The following is an 18,267-nucleotide window of genomic DNA, read 5'->3' as shown; positions in this document are numbered from 1 at the left end:
ACTAGAGAAGCATTGGTTGCTCTGAATGAAGAAGTAAAAGCACTGCAAAACAGGGAGGCACTTGACTACTTATTGGCTGGTCAAGGGGGTACTTGTGCAAGGAAGTACTTGTTTAATGTTTTTGATCATTTTGCTTTCTTGTTGTAAGGCCATCAAGGCTATCATGTTCAATGCTACTAAAGAAGGTTATACTGATAACTTGCTGTCTCTCCAGGAACTCCCCTTTCCCCCTATAATGGATGATAATATGCAAGAATGACTTAGTATCCATGTTTGATTAAGTACCTGGAGGTTTTAATCAAAAGGAATTCTAATCAAAAGGAAGAGATTCTGCAGATTCTTCAAAACAGCAACTTTTTATTGTCAGATTTGCAAATCTGGAGCAGTTAACAATCCACTCCAAAGTGCAGCGTTAAAAGCCCAATGAACAAGAGTTGGGTCTCAGCTTTTATAACCTTTGTCTACTTGGCAGATTAGCAGGTGTGTGAGATCATGGTGGGAAGATAGCACACAAACAAGTGATAACGCCAGTTTTGTTACTCCTTTCTGCTAATAGAATTGTCGCTGCTGCTCAAGCCAGCCTCTGCTCTCTTCATATCTTTACACAGCTGTGTCCTTGAAAGATAGGAGAAGAACAGTATGGACCAAAAAACTGGTCACTCTCAGATGGCCCTTTGCCTTTTGGCCATGTGACTAAATTACTCAGAAACAAAAGAGGAAAAACACTGTCTGCTTCTTACTTGAGAGAAACAGACAGTGGAAATGTACCGGTTAAGGCTAATACAGCGCATGTGCATAACAAAGTTTATCATTTATTTTAACCAATTAGCATTCAAGATTAGACCCACCCATTGTACCCATTTCTACCGGCAATGTGTTAAGTTATTGCCATGGTATAAAAGGAATAATCAACTCAGTGTTCTCTGGAAAAGAATGCCGCTCCGTGAATGGTCAGTTACAGTACACTCCACGAGAGTGGGGTCCCCCACCTTCCACTGGTTCATTATTTTCCATAGAACTCATAGCCCCTCGTTGATTATCCCTTATGTAGAAAAGTGTTCAACATCCACTGAAGTAGCTAGCTATAGCAAGTTTACGAGATAGCTATAGTGGTTGCCACGGTAACCAAACAAACAGCTAACAAAACCATCAGCCCTAGCTTGCCATTATGAAAATTGAATTCAACAATGCCAATAATGTTTTCAATTCAACTTTTGCTTTCAAAAGCAGCTCAAACATAGAACATGTAAGAATGAACTATATCCATTGAATTGTGCCGTGCAAATACAGTGCATTATAGGGAAGTAATGCACGCTCTAGAATGCCCTTCAAGCCAATCAGAAACAAGTATTAAAAAAATCCCATAGTATAATTATGCAATAATGCATGAGGGGGTGCGGTATATGGCCAGAATACCACGGCTAAGTGCTGTTCTTCGCAAAACGCAATGCCTGGATACAGCCTTTAGCCATGGTATATTGGTCATATACCACAAACCCCTGAGGTGGTTTATTACTATTATAAACTGGTTACCAATGTAATTAGAACTGCAACACTCCTTATCATTTAGTGCACCATAAAAGTACACCAAAAATAGATTCTACAGACCCCACTGAGTACTCCCATCCCACTTTTACATTGGCACAAATGATACTTTTTTCAATTTAAGCCCACTATTGTCAACATACCACTCTGAACATTATATTTTTCAATATGGTCTTAAAATAATGTTAACAACTTTTGATTTGATTTTTAATTCTCCATAAATTCCTTCTTGCATTTGTTTATAAGCACACACAGAAAAATCGTCATTGATTAAAATGTAATATATTTTGAATTAGTTGTCCACCTTGCAATGTTTTGAAATGCAGGATTTCATTTTGAAGGTTTCCTCATTACCGTAGGAAAGTGACGTCATCGTTAATGCTGCAAGCAGAATAGCAGTCCTGTTATTTGGGGCGTACAACCACCCTTTGTGAGGCTTTCAATATTACATAATTAATGAATTGCTTTGTGCAATTATAATGGGGTTCGGTATGAATCGATATTTTGGTAGATGACGTATCTGCAACATGATAGAAGCTCCAAGCCGCAGCCTACAGGCTGATTTTAATGTGGACTGGGTATGGGATGCTTATTTGACAGCGCACTGATGTTCTCGTTGCCAGGAAGGATTTGACTCTGACAGTCATATTTATTGTCGATGTCACGGAATTCATCGCGATTTTCATGTTTTGTAACGATATGCGATAAATTCGCAGAAACTCTTCCTTTTTCATGGCCTCGGTGGCAAGGTTTTGGGGGTCTGCAAACACAAATTCCAAGCTCTACATTTACGAAAATACCACACCACTTATGTCCACCCGACAGTGTTCAAGGGTAATGGGCTTGGGTGGTACCTCCCCGGGAGTAGATACACCCGGGTCCGGCGAGCCGAACAGGGAGATCTTCGAGGCCTGCAGAAACGGAGATGTGGAGCGCGTGAGGAGGCTCGTCACACCGGAGAATGTAAACAGTAGAGACACCGCCGGCAGAAAATCCACCCCGCTACATTTCGCTGCTGGTAAGAACAGTTGATACAATGTTGCTAGGCGCAGGAAACATCTCGCTACAATGTTCCACACTGCAAATGTAACAAATATAGTAACTAATATAGCAGACAATGTAACAAGACACGCTGTACAGTTAATAGTTTATTGTAACAGAATAATCCAGACACAAAGGCTGTACAATGTGCATCCACAATACATTCCCTAATATCAAGTTGATTCATAAAGGACTTATTTCGAGGATTTACTATTTTATTATCTTATGTTATATTACACCTGCTATTGATGTATCAATGCATTTATTATTAAGCAGTAACAGTCATTTTCCAATTAAGAAAATGAAGGAAAAAAAGCATAATAACTAAGTAGGTATGTTTATGCATAGTCACTAAGTAGGTATGTTTATGCATAGTCACTAAGTAGGTATGTTTATGCCTCTCTGTGGACCAGGTGCATCTATAAATCCATACCGTCTCTCTTATTCAGGATTTGGCCGCAGGGATGTGGTGGACTACCTACTACAAAACGGAGCCAACGTGCATGCCCGGGATGAGGGAGGCCTCGTATCACTCCACAACGCCTGCTCCTTCGGCCATTCTGAGGTGGTCAACCTGCTCCTGCACCATGGGGCCGATGCCAACTCTAGGGACAACTGGAGTTACACACCCCTCCACGAGGCCGCCACAAAGGGGAAGAGCGACGTCTGCATAGGTACAGTTGGATTCTGGCCTCCCTGTGAGGCTGTCCCCTTGTGGGAAAATATGCATTGTTTAAGCACAGTGACTGTTCTCTTATGGCTTCGAGTATCCAGAACAATCCGTCATAGATACGACTGTAACGTGCTTTCAGGACCACTTTTGTAAAAGCCAAGTATGGCAACTGGTGTGCCCTCTCCATATTGTTGGTGTAGAACATAAGCTATTTGTTGATATATTGTAAATGCTGATATGGGTGAATTTGGTGTTGTAGTGCTCCTGCAACACGGAGCAGAGCCAACGATTCGTAACACAGATGGGAGGACAGCGCTGGACCTGGCTGAGGAGTCCACTAAAGCAGTGCTGACCGGTGAGTGGGAGGAACATGTTCCTCACAAGCACTTTAGAAGCACCGAATTGCATGATTGCATCTATTTTGGGCATGGGAACAGACTGAAACTGTTCCTCTGGGAACCAAGAGTGACAGAACACGCAGTTGAATGAATCAAAACGGTTGAAGAACAAGAGTTATCTTGGAATACATGGGCTAATATGTTTCCACACTTTCCTAATCACAGGTGAATATAGAAAAGATGACCTGCTAGAAAGTGCAAGGTGGAGTATATCTCAGATTTTTAAATGGCCACCATTCAGATGCCTTGCAATCAACTGTGACCATTATTGTGCTCTACATGTTCTCATACATGTGATGCTTTCATAGGAGTGGGAATGAAGACAAGTTGATGGCCCTGCTAACACCATTGAATGTGAACTGTCATGCCAGTGACGGTCGGAAGGTAATTCACGTGCTCTCCTAAACTATTCATGAGCAGACGACATTTTTCATCGCCTCTCTAAAATTCCAAATGCACTAAAATTAGGTAAAAAGACAGATAGTCGTGCCCAAAACATGTTACTAACAAAGAGCGTGTCAGTCTGGACAAACAAACAAATCCATTTCAAATGGTCCTTTGTGGTGTATCTTTCAGTCCTCCCCTCTGCATCTGGCTGCTGGCTACAACCGTGTGAAGACAGTGCAGCTGCTGTTAAAGCATGGGGCTGACGTCCATGCTAAAGACAAAGGGTACGACTTGGTCTCTGTCCTTTCGTCATCCTCGTTCAATCAGTATCGTATGCCGCAGGGAAGGCATTGTATGTCTTTCCAATACTGTGCCAGCAAGTTCTCTGATGGATGACTCTCTCTGACGTTTCAGTGATCTGGTGCCCCTTCATAACTCCTGTTCCTATGGACATTACGAAGTCACTGAGATTTTAGTAAAGGTTTGTCTGAAACACATTCTTCCTGTATGTAGCTTATGTATTTTTGTGTCACTGTATATAAAATGTACATTTCTTAACCCGGAGGCCCATTGAAGATTCAAATGGTCATTGTACAAGTCTTGTTTGACCCCTGTCTCTCCATCGCTCCTCCCTTGGTAATGCAGCACGGCGCCTGTGTGAATGCCATGGACCTGTGGCAGTTCACCCCCCTGCACGAAGCCGCCTCTAAGAATAGGGTGGACGTGTGCTCCCTGCTCGTCAGCTACGGAGCCGACCCCACTTTCCTAAACTGCCACAACCAGTGCGCCATTGACCTGTCTCCCACTTCGCAGCTCAAAGAACGCCTGGCCTGTAAGCCGTGTATATTGATCCCTCTTTTTCATTGTTCCTATTCTTTATGAACCTTGTTTTTTTGCTTGGAGGTCGCGTACAATACTCTAATAAAACTGAATGAAACATATTATTTTAGGCAAGGGGCAACACCTTGATAATGAGTCCTGTTCTCCCTATGCAATAGCTGAACCACTCTGACCTCTTGTGTCTGTGACAGATGAGTTCAGAGGTCATGCCTTGCTCCAGGCAGCACGTGAAGCTGACCTGCCCCGCCTAAAGAAGCACCTGTCATTGGAGACCATGACCTTCAAGCATCCCCTTACGCATGAAACCGCACTGGTAAGACACCCCACTACTGAGTTGCCAACGTACTGCAGATAGTGTTGCTGCAGATTATACAGTCAATGAATTGCAGTGCTAGTATCCCATATATTGTTTTACATTTCTGGGTTACTCTGTGCTTGCCTTTCGTCTAAGCAGTGTTTTAAGATCTAAGATGTGTTTTTAACAGCACTGTGCAGCGACATCTCCCTATCCCAAGAGAAAACAAGTGTGCGAGTTACTGCTGAGGAAAGGGGCCAACGTGAATGAGAAGACTAAAGAGTGAGTAGTGCAAAGTGTGTCAGTCATTGACCCTTATCCCACAAGCAATTACCAGTCACTTTACTCTTACCATTGTTGATATGACAGATATAAATGAGTCGGAATGCTCTGATAAGAGATTACAACCACTTTAACTTGTTTGTGATGTAATTTGTCCAAGCTTCCTGACCCCCTTGCACCTGGCTTCTGAAAAGTCACACAACGACATAATCGAGGTGTTGGTGAAACATGAGGCAAAGGTAAGTTCAGGTGTTATCATACTGTTATTAATAGTATAAAGGTCAAGCCAACATGTGTATTTGCTTAATGGCCGATGATTTAGCGAGTGTGTGTGTGTGTGTGTGTGTGTGTGTGTGTGTGTATGGTAATGGAGCATCAGGACTCTAAATGCATCCTTAGTGCTCCCAACTTTAGAGTTAGGAACACAAAATAATATCTAGGAATATATTTTGGTATTGATTGAAATTAAGCAAGAGATTAATCATTCATTCAGTCATTCATGCTACGATCATTGATCTTCTAAAGAAGCTATAACTTGTCCTTTCTTTCTGTGCCTCCAAATGTTTATTTATACTTGGCTGTTAGCTAGCTAGCTAATGAGGTAACATGACTGAACAAGGTGTAAACAAATGCCTTTGAGTGGTTTTGGAACGACCCGCGACATGGTTTATGAACAGGCCCTAAAAAGTCACTTTTTGGTCAGGCACTCAGAAACAACTGCACAGCGGAAGCCTATCTTTACAACAGTTTTTATCTGGGCAATTTTTTTTCTTTTCCTGGTCGCACTGGTGCTCCCAAAATAAAATGTCAGGTCGATACAGGAAATATCTAGGAGCATATGCAACCACAATGGTCACACTTTAGAGCCCTCGGTGCAATGCGTGTGATTCTTGATAATACGAAGTGTCAATATTTGATTGTGTCTGTCCCTATAAAATAAATGAATTACTATTATCTCCCTATAGGTCAATGCCCTGGACAACCTGGGCCAGACAGCTCTGCACCGTGCGGCCCACTGTGGCCACCTCCAGACCTGCCGTCTGCTGCTGAAATCAGGCTGCGACCCCCTCGTCATGTCTCTACGGGGTTTCTCTCCATCCCAAATGGGCAATGAGAGAGTGCAGGAGATACTGCATGGTAGGCTGGAAACATATCATGACCAAGACTTGGCATCTATAAGGTCTTATTTATGCATTCATGTAAGCAATGACATGAGAAATATATATATTAGATACACACACAAAACAAGTCAAAAGTTTGGATTATGTTACACGAACAGACAGGAACCTGGTTTGGGATGATCATTCTGGGTGGAAATATTTGCTCCCGTTTCAAGTGTCAATAAATGTCTTATGTATGTCTTTCAGAGGGAACTCTGATTGGAAACTCTGATGTGGACTGGCAGTTGCTAGAAGCCTCCAAGTCTGGAGATTTGGAGATTGTTGAAGTAATTATCTCCAATACATTTTGGCATAATCTGACCAACCAATGCCCTATTGTTATAATACTCATGTTACAAATGATTGATTTCAAATGGTAACAGTAGTCTTCGTGGTAACATGTCTGCTGTATTTATGTTTGCAGAAGCTGTGTACCATGCAGAATGTGAACTGTAGGGATGTAGAGGGCCGTCAATCCACCCCGCTCCACTTTGCGGCGGGGTATAACCGTGTGTCTGTGGTGGAGTACCTTCTACTGCATGGGGCTGACGTCCATGCCAAAGACAAAGGGTGAGCACAGGTCCTGACTTAGGCCAAGAGCTTTTCCCGGTCAGGTCATTTGGTCAGGAAAAACGCAAGGCTCTACCTATTCTCCAATAGGCCTGTGTCAGACTCGTCGCTCAGAAGGGTAATGTGTGTCCGTCTCTCTCTCTCTGGCACTGTCTCCTGCAGTGGCCTGTTCCCCCTACACAATGCCTGCTCCTACGGTCACTATGAGGTGGCTGAATTGCTGGTCATCCACGGGGCTCTGGTCAACATAGCTGACCTGTGGAAGTTTACCCCTCTGCACGAGGCCGCCGCCAAGGGAAAATACGAGATCTGCAAACTGCTGCTGCAGGTAAAGGAGTTTGTTTCCCTCTTACAGATTAGTGCTAGTTTATTTTCAACTGAGTTGGACCATCTACAGTGCCACTTGGATTTGAATGATTTAGAGTCATCACTTACCCTGAAAACAATTTGCATTTGAATTTCGAGAGACCAGACACATCCTAATCCTGTGCAGTAGAACACATACTATAGAGCCTTCCGGTTCTAGCACAGATGATCTAAACACACACCCCTATCACTCCCCTCCCAGCACGGTGCAGACCCGACCAAGAAGAACCGAGATGGGAGCACTCCACTAGACCTGGTGAAGGATGGGGACACTGACATGCAGGACCTGCTAAGAGGAGACGCTGCCCTGCTGGACGCAGCCAAGAAGGGCTGTCTGGCCCGGGTCGAGAAGCTCTGCAGCCCCGATAATGTTAACTGTAGAGACGCACATGGACGGCACTCTACACTGCTACACCTGGCAGGTCAGTCAGCGCGCTGGAGCTTTCTGTAAGGACAGTGATCTTGAACCCTAGTCATTGAGAGCTTCAGTGTGTACAAGTCGTTGTTCCATCCCAACATTCACAAGTTTAAGGGTTTAGAATGTTTATTGAGAAATGTAATGGATGTGAGAATGAGGATTCGGGGGGTTTGGGAATGGACCGGGTGAAGCCGACGGCTGCAGATGAAGGATCCAGGGGGGTGGACTCGGTAGAGTTTGGCTTTGAGTCCCAGGTTGACCTCATCGGGCCGTGGAAGTTGGGCTGTTGTTCTTCCCTCGCCCACTTGCAGGGCAAGGGGCGAGGTAGGAAGGAATGATTTTTAAATGGACCACCCTTGGCAGGAAATTCTACACTCGTTGATCCCGAGATGATTGTGTTTTCAGCCACCGGTAGCTTGTGGGTGATTTATATGTGCTACAGTCAATTATGAGTGCATGTCTACTTATATTAAATATATACTTTTTAACATACAACTATTGTATGATAGCTAGCAAATTAATTAGCTAACTAACGTTAGCCTGCCTAACTGGGACTTCTGAAGAAGTAAAATGTTTTATTTCTACAATTACCAAAAGATAACCAAACAAAAACAATTTTACGAGACGTGTTTGTGCCGTCATGTGTATTAGTGGCACAATTTCTAACTTATTTGCGTTCATTTTAACTTACTTATATGTTGACTACTCCATTGATGTTGTTTTTAAGTTTTCGCTGACTTTTCTTAGCAGATGTACAATCGCCGCAAATTGAATTATGGGAGTTTCAGGCCTTGGAGTGAACATAATTGTACACTCGGAAAGCCGACTAAAAACGAGGGAGGTGGGGCTTACGTTGCAAACTTACCTTGCTTGGCTAATCATTTGGACCGCCCTCCAAGATGGCGACGGAGATTCCCCCAAGGGCATAAGGCAAGGACAAGGGTGTGTCTTTTAAGTGTTTGAACCGCAGCCTTAAAAGACACACCCTCGATTTGCGACGATTGTACGTCCGCTAAGAAAAGACGGCGAAAACTTAAAAACAACATCAATGGACAAGTCAACATACAAGCGTAAGTAAAAACAAATGCAAATACAGTTGGAGACGGAAGTATACAAACACTTAGGTTGGAATCATTAAAACTCATTTTTCAACCACTCCACACATTTCTTGTTAACAAACTATAGTTTTGGCAAGTCGGTTAGGACATCTACTTTGTGCATGACACAAGTCATTTTTCCAACAATTGTTTACAGACAGATTATTTCACTTATAATTCACTGTCATTTCAGTTGCTCAGAAGAGCTTGGAAAATTCCATGGCTTTAGAAGCTTCTGATTGACATAATTTGAATCAATTGGAGGTGTACCTGTGGATTTATTTCAAGGCCTACCTTCAAACTCGGTGCCTCTTTGCTTGACATCATGGGAAAATCAAAAGAAATCGGCCAAGACCTCAGAAAAGAAATTGTAGACCTCCACAAGTCTGGTTCATCATTGGGATCAATTTCCAAACGCCTGAAGGTACCACGTTCATCTGTACAAACAATAGCACGCAAGTATAAACACCATGGGACCACGCATCCATCATACCGCTCAGGAAGGAGACGCGTTCTGTCTCCTAGAGATGAACGTACTTTGGTGCGAGAGGTGCAAATCAATCCCAGAACAACAGCAAAGGACCTTGTGAAGATGCTGGAGGAAACAGGTACAAAAGTATCTATATCCACAGTAAAACGAGTCCTATATCGACATAACCTGAAAGGCCGCTCAGCACGGAAGAAGCCACTGCTCCAAAACTGCCATAAAAAAGCCAGACTACGGTTTGCAACTGCACATGGGGACAAAGATCGTACTTTTTGGAGAAATGTCCCCTGGTTTGGCCATAATGACCATCATTATGTTTGGAGGTAAAAGGGGGAAGCTTGCAAGCTGAAGAACACCATCCCAACCGTGAAGCATAGGGGTGGCAGCATCATGTTGTGGGGGTGCTTTGCTGCAGGAGGGACTGGTACACTTCACTAAATAGCTGGCATCATGAAGGAGGAAAATTATGTGGATATATTGAAGCAACATCTCAAGACATCAGTCAGGAAGTTAAAGCTTGGTCGCAAAATGGTCTTCCAAATGGACAATGACCACAAGCATACTTCCAAAGTTGTGGCAAAATGGCTTAAGGATAACAAATGCAAGGTATTGGAGTGGCCATCACAAAGCCCTGACCTCAATCATATAGAACATTTGTGGGGAGAACTGAAAAAGTGTGTGCAAGCAAGGAGGCCTACAAACCTGACTCAGTTACACCAGCTCTTTCAGGAGGAATGGGCCAAAATTCACCCAACTTATTGTGGGACGCTTGTAGAAGGCCACCTGAAATGTTTGACCCAAGTTAAACAATTTATTTAACTTCTTAAAATAAAGTGGTGATCCTAACTGAGCTAACTGAAAGGGAATTTTTACTAGGATTTCAATGTCAGGAATTGTGAATGTATTTGACGAAGGTGTATGTAAACTTCCGACTTCAACTGTAAATTAGAAATTGTGCTACTCATGCACATGACGGCACAAATACTTCTCATAAAAAGTAAATATGTTTTTGGGAAATGATTGAAAAACATTTTCCTTCTTCAGAAGTTCCAGCTAAGCAGGCTAATGTTAGTTCGCAAATTAATTTGCTAGCTATCATACAGTAGGCGTATATTAATAATGATATATTTAATATAAGTAGACATGCACTCATAATAGACTGTAGTACATATAAAGGACCCACAAGCTACCGGTGGCTGGAAACACAATCATCGCGGGACGAACAAGTGGCAAATTTCCGGCCAAGGGTGATCCATTTAAAAAATCATTCCTTCCTCCCTCGTTCCTTGCCCTGCAAGTGTATACTCGTCAGACATCACGATACGTCATCAGAAGTGTCCACTTAATTTGAGGGCTGAGGGGATAGGGTGTGTCTTTTAAGTGTTTGGACCGTAGCTATAGTGTTGCAAACGGGAATGGAGGCTGTTTGGCAGCTGGTGCTTGTTCCGTTACTAGGGAGCTGTGTTCAAGGCAATTAGTTCAAATGTTGCATTTCAAGTCTGGTCTTCTCTCCTGAATTTGATTGATTCAACTAACTTATCATTAACGCCTGAAAAGCCGGCAGACCATCAGGACGGGACTACGGATTTAAGGAGAATAGCCTTTTCAGATCATCGCCTTTTCTGATTAAACTAATTATGTGTCTATTGTGTCAGCTGGCTACAACAACCTGGAGGTAGCAGAGTACCTGCTTCAGCATGGAGCAGAGGTCAACTCCCAGGACAAGGGAGGGCTCATCCCCCTGCACAACGCTGCCTCCTACGGGGTGAGTCCCAGTTACCGTAATCTACTGTACACACTCACAGCACAATCACACTCTAAAGGTGTCCATTGAGTCTTCCTACTACCTGTACGGTATGATTTTCTCAGAGACACCAAAAGTAAACAGGATGTCTAGAGACTTGATTGATGTGCCTAGGTTTTTCTGTGGTTGTTGGAAAGAGTCAGTGCCTCGTACTCAGCACACCAAACACTCACCAAGATCCTTGTCAAAGGCTTCTTTAAAAATGTAACCAGGAATTGGTTTCAGAGATTAAGCACACCTTTGAATAAAAATGGGCATCTTCTGCGGCCTTTACAACAAGCTCCTTTAAAAAAAAATGTAATCATGAATTGGTTTCAGTGATGATGGGTGAAGTATGTATGTTGGCCAAATGATTAGCACTCATGTCTCTATGACACAAAACACTGTTGGAAACAAAAGGCCAGTAGATTGCTTTGATCAGACCCTTGAGAAACGAGGAGCTCATCACACCACAGTCCTCCCGACCCGCCTGGTGCTTCCTCTAACTACACACACAGATTGGATCATCTCAAATAAGCAGTGGTGTAAATACTTTAAAGTACTACTTAAGTCGTTTTTGGGGGTATCTGTACTTTGGTTTACTATTGATATTTTGTTGACAAATGCTTTTACTTCACTACATTCCTGGAGAAAATAATGTACTTTTAATAGATTTCCCATGACACTCAAAAGTACTCGTTACATTTTGAATGGCTAGCGTGACAGGAAAATGGTCCAATTCACCTACTGCCTCATCTGGCGGACTCACTAAACAATATGCCTGAGTGTTGGAGTGTGCCCCTGGTTTTCCGTAAATAAAAAAACAAGAAAATGGTGTCATCTGGTTTGTTTAATATAGTGTTTTGCGATTTTTCTTTAAACCAATATTCGTAACCCTTTCTCTCCCTATAGATGTTTCTCACCCTTTTGTTTGCTTTGTTTCTTAAACCTGTGTTGGCTGGGTTACCACCTCAACCTAGATTTTAGAAGAGAAAGGGTGAATTAACTAGTAGAGGTCTTGCCTAGTAGAAGTCCTATATCTGAGTCTGAGATGCAAGTTGACCAAAAGAACGAGAGAAAGTTACAAGACACGAACCAAGAGCCAAGTGGAGTCCAATGTGTTCTCATTTGCAGCATGTGGATGTGGCTGCTTTGCTCATCAAGTACGACGCATGCGTGAACGCCACAGATAAGTGGGCGTTCACCCCACTGCATGAGGCAGCGCAGAAAGGGAGGACCCAGCTGTGTGCCCTGCTATTGGCTCACGGGGCCGACCCCGCCCTGCGCAACCAGGAAGGCCAATCACCGCTGGACCTCATCACGGTATCCATCCACACACACTTGCTATCCTGTCTCTGAGCTGACAACCTCTCCCCAACACGGGATTGTGTGGGAAGGGGTAGCATAATCTGTCATCCTCACAGCCACCACACTCACCTGTTTGTCATGTCTACTGCTCTTGGATACATGAAATCCCTCAAATCACAACAACACCCTGACATCGTATATTGTGCTTGTGATTCGTGTTAACAGCATGTTAAACATCACCTACATAGTCTTGTTTGGAATTCTTTCCAGAGTTTCGCTGTTGTTGAGGAGATTCAATGTCTCTCAATGCTCGTTTCTACACTCTCACATGGCCTGACCTTCACCAGCAACTACTGGGTGACATGACCTCTTTCTAAATAGAAGAGAGGACCTGTCTCTGTCTCTGGCAATGAAATGCCTGGAAAGTTCTCTCTCTCATCACACATTGCTAAATGACTTGAATGTACTATATGCATGTCAAGGGTTTGCTCACATAGGAGCATGTAGCCTTATTCATACTATCTGGGTTATTGATGTGTTGGCAACGGTCGCTAATGCAGTCTAATCGTGTTCCTTTGCATGGTTGTACTGTGATTGAGTCGTCAATATTTTGTGTCATTCTTCATTTCGCCTCCACGACTTGGTAAATTAGGGACAATGCCTCTTTCTCCTTTCTATCTTTTCTTTCTACAGGTGGACGATGTTCGTGCCTTGTTGACAGCGGCCATGCCACCTTCAGCCCTGCCCAGTTGCTATAAACCCCAGGTAATCCGTATGTCTGCCCCTGTAGGGGTGGTGGTCCCCCCCAGCCTCTCAGCCAGCTCCACACCCCTGTCCACCTTGGCCTCCAGCAACAGTCTGGACAATCAGGCCACTGCCTCCACCTGCACTGCCTTCCCTGAGCTACCCACTCTCCTGGGGCCCTCTGGGGCTGTGGGCACGGACAAGAACGAGGGTCCAGGTGTGGATCTGAGTATCGGACAGTTCCTCAACAACTTTGGACTGGAACACCTACTAGAGATCTTTGAAAGAGAGCAGGTAAGCTGAGCCCCAAAACGCAGCTCGCTTAAGTCTGATAACTTAGATAAACCTCTTTTTATATAAAAAGCTTCAAGGATGTCTCCATCATCGGATGTTCCACAATAGGCCTATGAAGCATTACTTAAGATGCTGAAGGTGAGATCTGGCATTATTTTAAAGTTCACCGTTTTCTATTTTTGAAGATCACACTGGATGTCCTGGTAGAGATGGGACACAAGGAGCTGAAAGAGATCGGTATCAATGCCTACGGACACAGACACAAGATTATCAAAGGAGTAGAGAGACTCACTAGCAGACCTCAAAGTACGTTTACACACTACAGGACCCATGCAGTTGTCCCATAACACAGGTTCACTTCAAATGTATGTTAATGTATTTAGCATTTAACAACGTGTTTTCCAAGGGCTGTTAGTGAATGCAACCATCAAAGATTTAGATTTGGACTTGATCTTCGTGTATGAAAGGGCAGTGTGCTTCGATTGAAGTTCACATCCTGAGTGAAGTTTTGAACTGCTGCAATAGTAAAAAGAAGTTCACGTTCCTGCGATGCAGGTTTGAACCCGTACCTTGCGTTGAACACGGCGAACAGTGGGACCATACTAATAGATCTGGCGTCGGACGACAAGGCGTTTCAGTTGGTGGAGGAGGAGGTACAATCAACAAGATGACTTCGCTATCAAACTCTTACATCGTATTGATCATATCTTGTTGTAAATTAGAAAATGTTGACTTGAATTTTGAGTCTTGTTTTTGAACAGTTGCAGAGTACGATCAGAGGGCACAGAGATGGAGGGCTTGCTGGAGGGGTTTTCAACAGATACAACATTGTAAAGGTACAGTTGGCTGGTTTCTATCCACATTAGGAAGGCAACCTCTGTTCTATTCTGTCAAATCAAATCAAATGTATTTATTTAGCCCTTCTTACATCAGCTGATATCTCAAAGAGGTGTACAGAAACCCAGCCTAAAACCCCAATCAGCAAGCAATGCAGGTGTAGAAACACGGTGGCTAGGAAAAACTCCCTAGAAAAGCCAAAACCTAGGAAGAAACCTAGAGAGGAACCAGGCTATGAGGGGTGGCCAGTCCTCTTCTGGCGGTGCCGGGTGGAGATTGTAACAGAACATGGCCAAGATGTTCAAATGTTCATAGATGACCAGCAGGGTCAAATAATAATAATCACAGTAGTTGTCGAGGGTGCAGCAAGTCAGCACCTCAGGAGTAAATGTCAGTTGGCTTTTCATAGCCGATCATTAGGAGTATCTCTACCGCTGCTGCTGTCTCTCGAGAGTTGAAAACAGCAGGTCTGGGACAGGTAGCACGTCCAGTTTAATCTAGTTAATGGAAGTCTAGTTAATGGAAGTCATTATTCAACTGCACATTCAGATGATGTTATAACAACTTTATTAACCATGATGGGAATGTATTATCTTATCCCTGCTTTGAGAGAAAGGTATTGTTAATTCACTATTTTCCCCTCTTGATCTGCAGATCCAGAAAGTGTGCAACAAGAAGCTTTGGGAGAGGTACACCCATCGAAGGAAGGAGGTCTCCGAGGAGAATCCCAATCACTCCAATGAACGGATGTTGTTTCACGGTAAGAGAATAATATACAGAATAGCACCGCCCACATTCCAATGAACGGATGTTGTTTCACGGTAAGAGAATAATATACAGAATAGCACCGCCCACATTCCAATGAACGGATGTTGTTTCACGGTAAGAGAATAATATACAGAATAGCACCGCCCACATTCCAATGAACGGATGTTGATAAGAGTTACAGAATAGCACCGCCCACATTCCAATGAACGGATGTTGTTTCACGGTAAGAGAATAATATACAGAATAGCACCGCCCACATTCCAATGAACGGATGTTGTTTCACGGTAAGAGAATAATATACAGAATAGCACCGCCCACATTCCAATGAACGGATGTTGTTTCACGGTAAGAGAATAATATACAGAATAGCACCGCCCACATTCCAATGAACGGATGTTGTTTCACGGTAAGAGAATAATATACAGAATAGCACCGCCCACATTCCAATGAGAACCCATCACCCGTGACACTCCAGAAACCACTTGGGTCATGTTGTGTTCGTGGTTGATCTTTTTTTGCGTGCTTAAGTGTTTTAGACACTCAGAAATCCTATTTACAAGTGCTCAGTCCAGCATTCATGCCGCTCTTGACCCAACAGGTTCGCCGTTTGTCAACGCCATCCTCCACAAGGGTTTTGATGAGAGGCATGCTTACAAAGGCGGCATGTTCGGCGCAGGCATCTACTTTGCTGAGAACTCGTCTAAGAGTAACCAGTACGTCTATGGGATAGGAGGCGGTACAGGCTGCCCTCTGCACAAAGACCGGTCCTGCTACTTGTGCCAACGGTAAACCAGCCATCCAGTCCTTTGATGCTTCTCTACCACAGTAAACCGTATCAAAGCTGAGGTCTTAGTCACCACAGTACAACTGAACCAAGCCATAGCTGGGCGCTAATAACACTCCAATGAGAGTTTCACAACGTTAAGAAAGAATGTCTCAAATGTGTCAAGTGGATTGATTGAATGGAGGTTCCTTCCTGGCATCACATGTGGCGTGATGTCTGATTGTCTGTGATGGGTTCTGTGGGTCTTCAGGCACCTGCTGTTCTGCAGGGTGACCCTGGGCAAGTCCTTCCTGCAGTTCAGTGCCATGAAGATGGCCCACTCCCCTCCAGGACACCACTCTGTCACAGGGAGGCCCAGTGTCAATGGACTGTCACTGGCAGAGTATGTCATCTACAGAGGAGAGCAGGTACGGTAACTAGTGGCTTTGGCATATTGCATTAGTGTGTGACTTTCATTTTGACACTAACTACTGAAGTCACAGGATTGTCATTCTTTGTTATCAGCCTTACATTACATTTGTAATACTGCTCCTCTTGGATCTAATGTGTTAATTGTATGGTAGCATGCCCTTAGGACAACCAAGCTGTTCAAATTGACTTGACCTGACACCTGTGTTATTTACTCTAGGCCTATCCAGAGTATTTGATCACCTATCAGATATTAAAGCCCGATGCCTCTGTGGATGGATAGAAGTGGAACGGAGGAAGGAAGAGCAACAAGTTAATTGTACAGAAGAACATCTCAGCCTGTTTCTGTTATGTTTCAGGGCAGCAACAGCTTTACTAAATGCATGCACAAACAGATTCATTTATTTTTTCCTCCATTTGAAGCATTTCCATCTGTAGCCATTCTAACAAATGCTGTGCAGGACAACTACAACTGGCTAATGTCTAACTGTAATTCAAAAAAACTTTTGTGTTATAGTAGTTATTTTCTGGAGACATTGTGTATAATTTTTTTTGTACTAGCGTGTTAATTTATTTACATTTTTATGCCCAAGTTATTGTAAATGAATGACCTATAGAGTATGTATTCCATCAACCAGCAGTCAAATTCAGTGTTTTCAAAGTCTGCCTTGTGGGGATGTCTGGGTCATATTTATTTGGGCACATGGTAGCAAAAATGTTTCAAAAGTTGTGGAATGGAAAATTAATGTTTATTGGACAAGCCTAGGTGGTCACTCCCTGTTTCAGTCTGTTTTCTTCCATTGGTGCCTATTGCCTAATGGCTTATTTATCCAGTATTGTAAATCAGGACACAATTTCAGATCATTATCCTGTTAGAAGGTGTATTGTTTGGTCTACATAGTGACAGTTAAAAGATCAGGATCAGTGTCCTTTCATTCAGTAATGGTGGCCGCAGCAAAGTCTTCAAATTTGAGGACTCCTAAATTGTCATAAATTGCCCCTCCACGAAGCCTGTTTTGCTTTGAAAGCTGTTTGTTTTACACACCACACAAGGGTGACGAGACTACGCAAAACAAAACATGTAGTTAGTCAATTTCCCTCGGTCGATTTTTTGGATGCGCTGTGAGAACCGTGTCTGTCATTTGAAATAATGCACTGATATGCTGTGGTTGCGTGATGTTCTCGCAGCACTTTGTTCCTTTTGCATGATATTCCTGTCTGATTAACTCTCGTTAGAGTTGTACGTCATGTTTGAACAGTGTTTGCTTAGTGCTAATTGGATGCATCATGGCTGGATCTGGGTGGGAATAATCTCCACACATAACAGCCACATCAAAATAAATGAGCTATTTGTGAATCCTTGGTTGTAAATTGTTTGTAGTCTACTGTAAAAAAAAAAAAAAAAAAATTTGAAGTTGCATGTAATTACTTATGGACCAAACTTTGCGTTGTCTGTTTTTGTAGGTAGTGGAATAACTATCATTGTTAATTACACATTATGATGTCTCCCAAGATAGTGTACGATTAGCCATATGAGCATACTACATACTTAAACTACTTCATTGCATACTCATTTCGACGTTTGATCTAGTAGAATTCACTGGTCTTTTACGACTCAAGTTTGACAACCGCTGATAATCAGATAAATTGACGCGCTGTACCAAAATGAACGAATGGCAGGAGTCACCGCAATCACGCATTAGATGACGCATTCGAAGTACTATTTTAGAAATGTCACAGCCTACTATAAACTTTTGTTTTTTGCACACTATTTAGTAGGCT

General features: G+C 43.1%; 1 protein-coding gene across 2 annotated transcripts; it reads left to right on the top strand.

Annotated features, from left to right (window-relative positions):
- The first annotated feature begins 1,900 nt into the window (after positions 1–1,900).
- On the top strand, positions 1,901–17,911 carry LOC112224259 (poly [ADP-ribose] polymerase tankyrase-2). Of its 2 annotated transcripts, XM_024387708.2 has the most exons (26): positions 1,901–2,563; positions 3,036–3,260; positions 3,519–3,614; positions 3,823–3,859; positions 3,966–4,041; positions 4,234–4,328; positions 4,459–4,525; positions 4,690–4,876; positions 5,076–5,197; positions 5,370–5,461; positions 5,622–5,700; positions 6,427–6,598; positions 6,829–6,908; positions 7,046–7,191; positions 7,354–7,519; positions 7,760–7,979; positions 11,215–11,324; positions 12,477–12,665; positions 13,344–13,688; positions 13,874–13,994; positions 14,244–14,341; positions 14,450–14,524; positions 15,180–15,285; positions 15,892–16,078; positions 16,328–16,484; positions 16,706–17,911. In XM_024387708.2, the coding sequence occupies exons 1-26, from the start codon at positions 2,278–2,280 to the stop codon at positions 16,766–16,768; spliced, it is 3,597 nt and encodes a 1,198-aa protein (XP_024243476.1). In that variant the 5' UTR covers positions 1,901–2,277; the 3' UTR covers positions 16,769–17,911. The 2 variants fall into 2 exon arrangements, with proteins under 2 accessions (XP_024243476.1, XP_024243477.1); XM_024387709.2 differs by lacking the exon at positions 12,477–12,665 and having other exon boundaries at positions 1,902–2,563.
- The last annotated feature ends 356 nt before the right edge of the window (positions 17,912–18,267 follow it).

Source organism: Oncorhynchus tshawytscha, linkage group LG25 (genome assembly GCF_018296145.1).
Source record: "Oncorhynchus tshawytscha isolate Ot180627B linkage group LG25, Otsh_v2.0, whole genome shotgun sequence".
Classification (NCBI taxonomy): Eukaryota; Metazoa; Chordata; class Actinopteri; order Salmoniformes; family Salmonidae; genus Oncorhynchus; species Oncorhynchus tshawytscha.
Note: the sequence above shows the minus strand (reverse complement) of the source record. Positions and strands in the feature narration are given on the sequence as shown.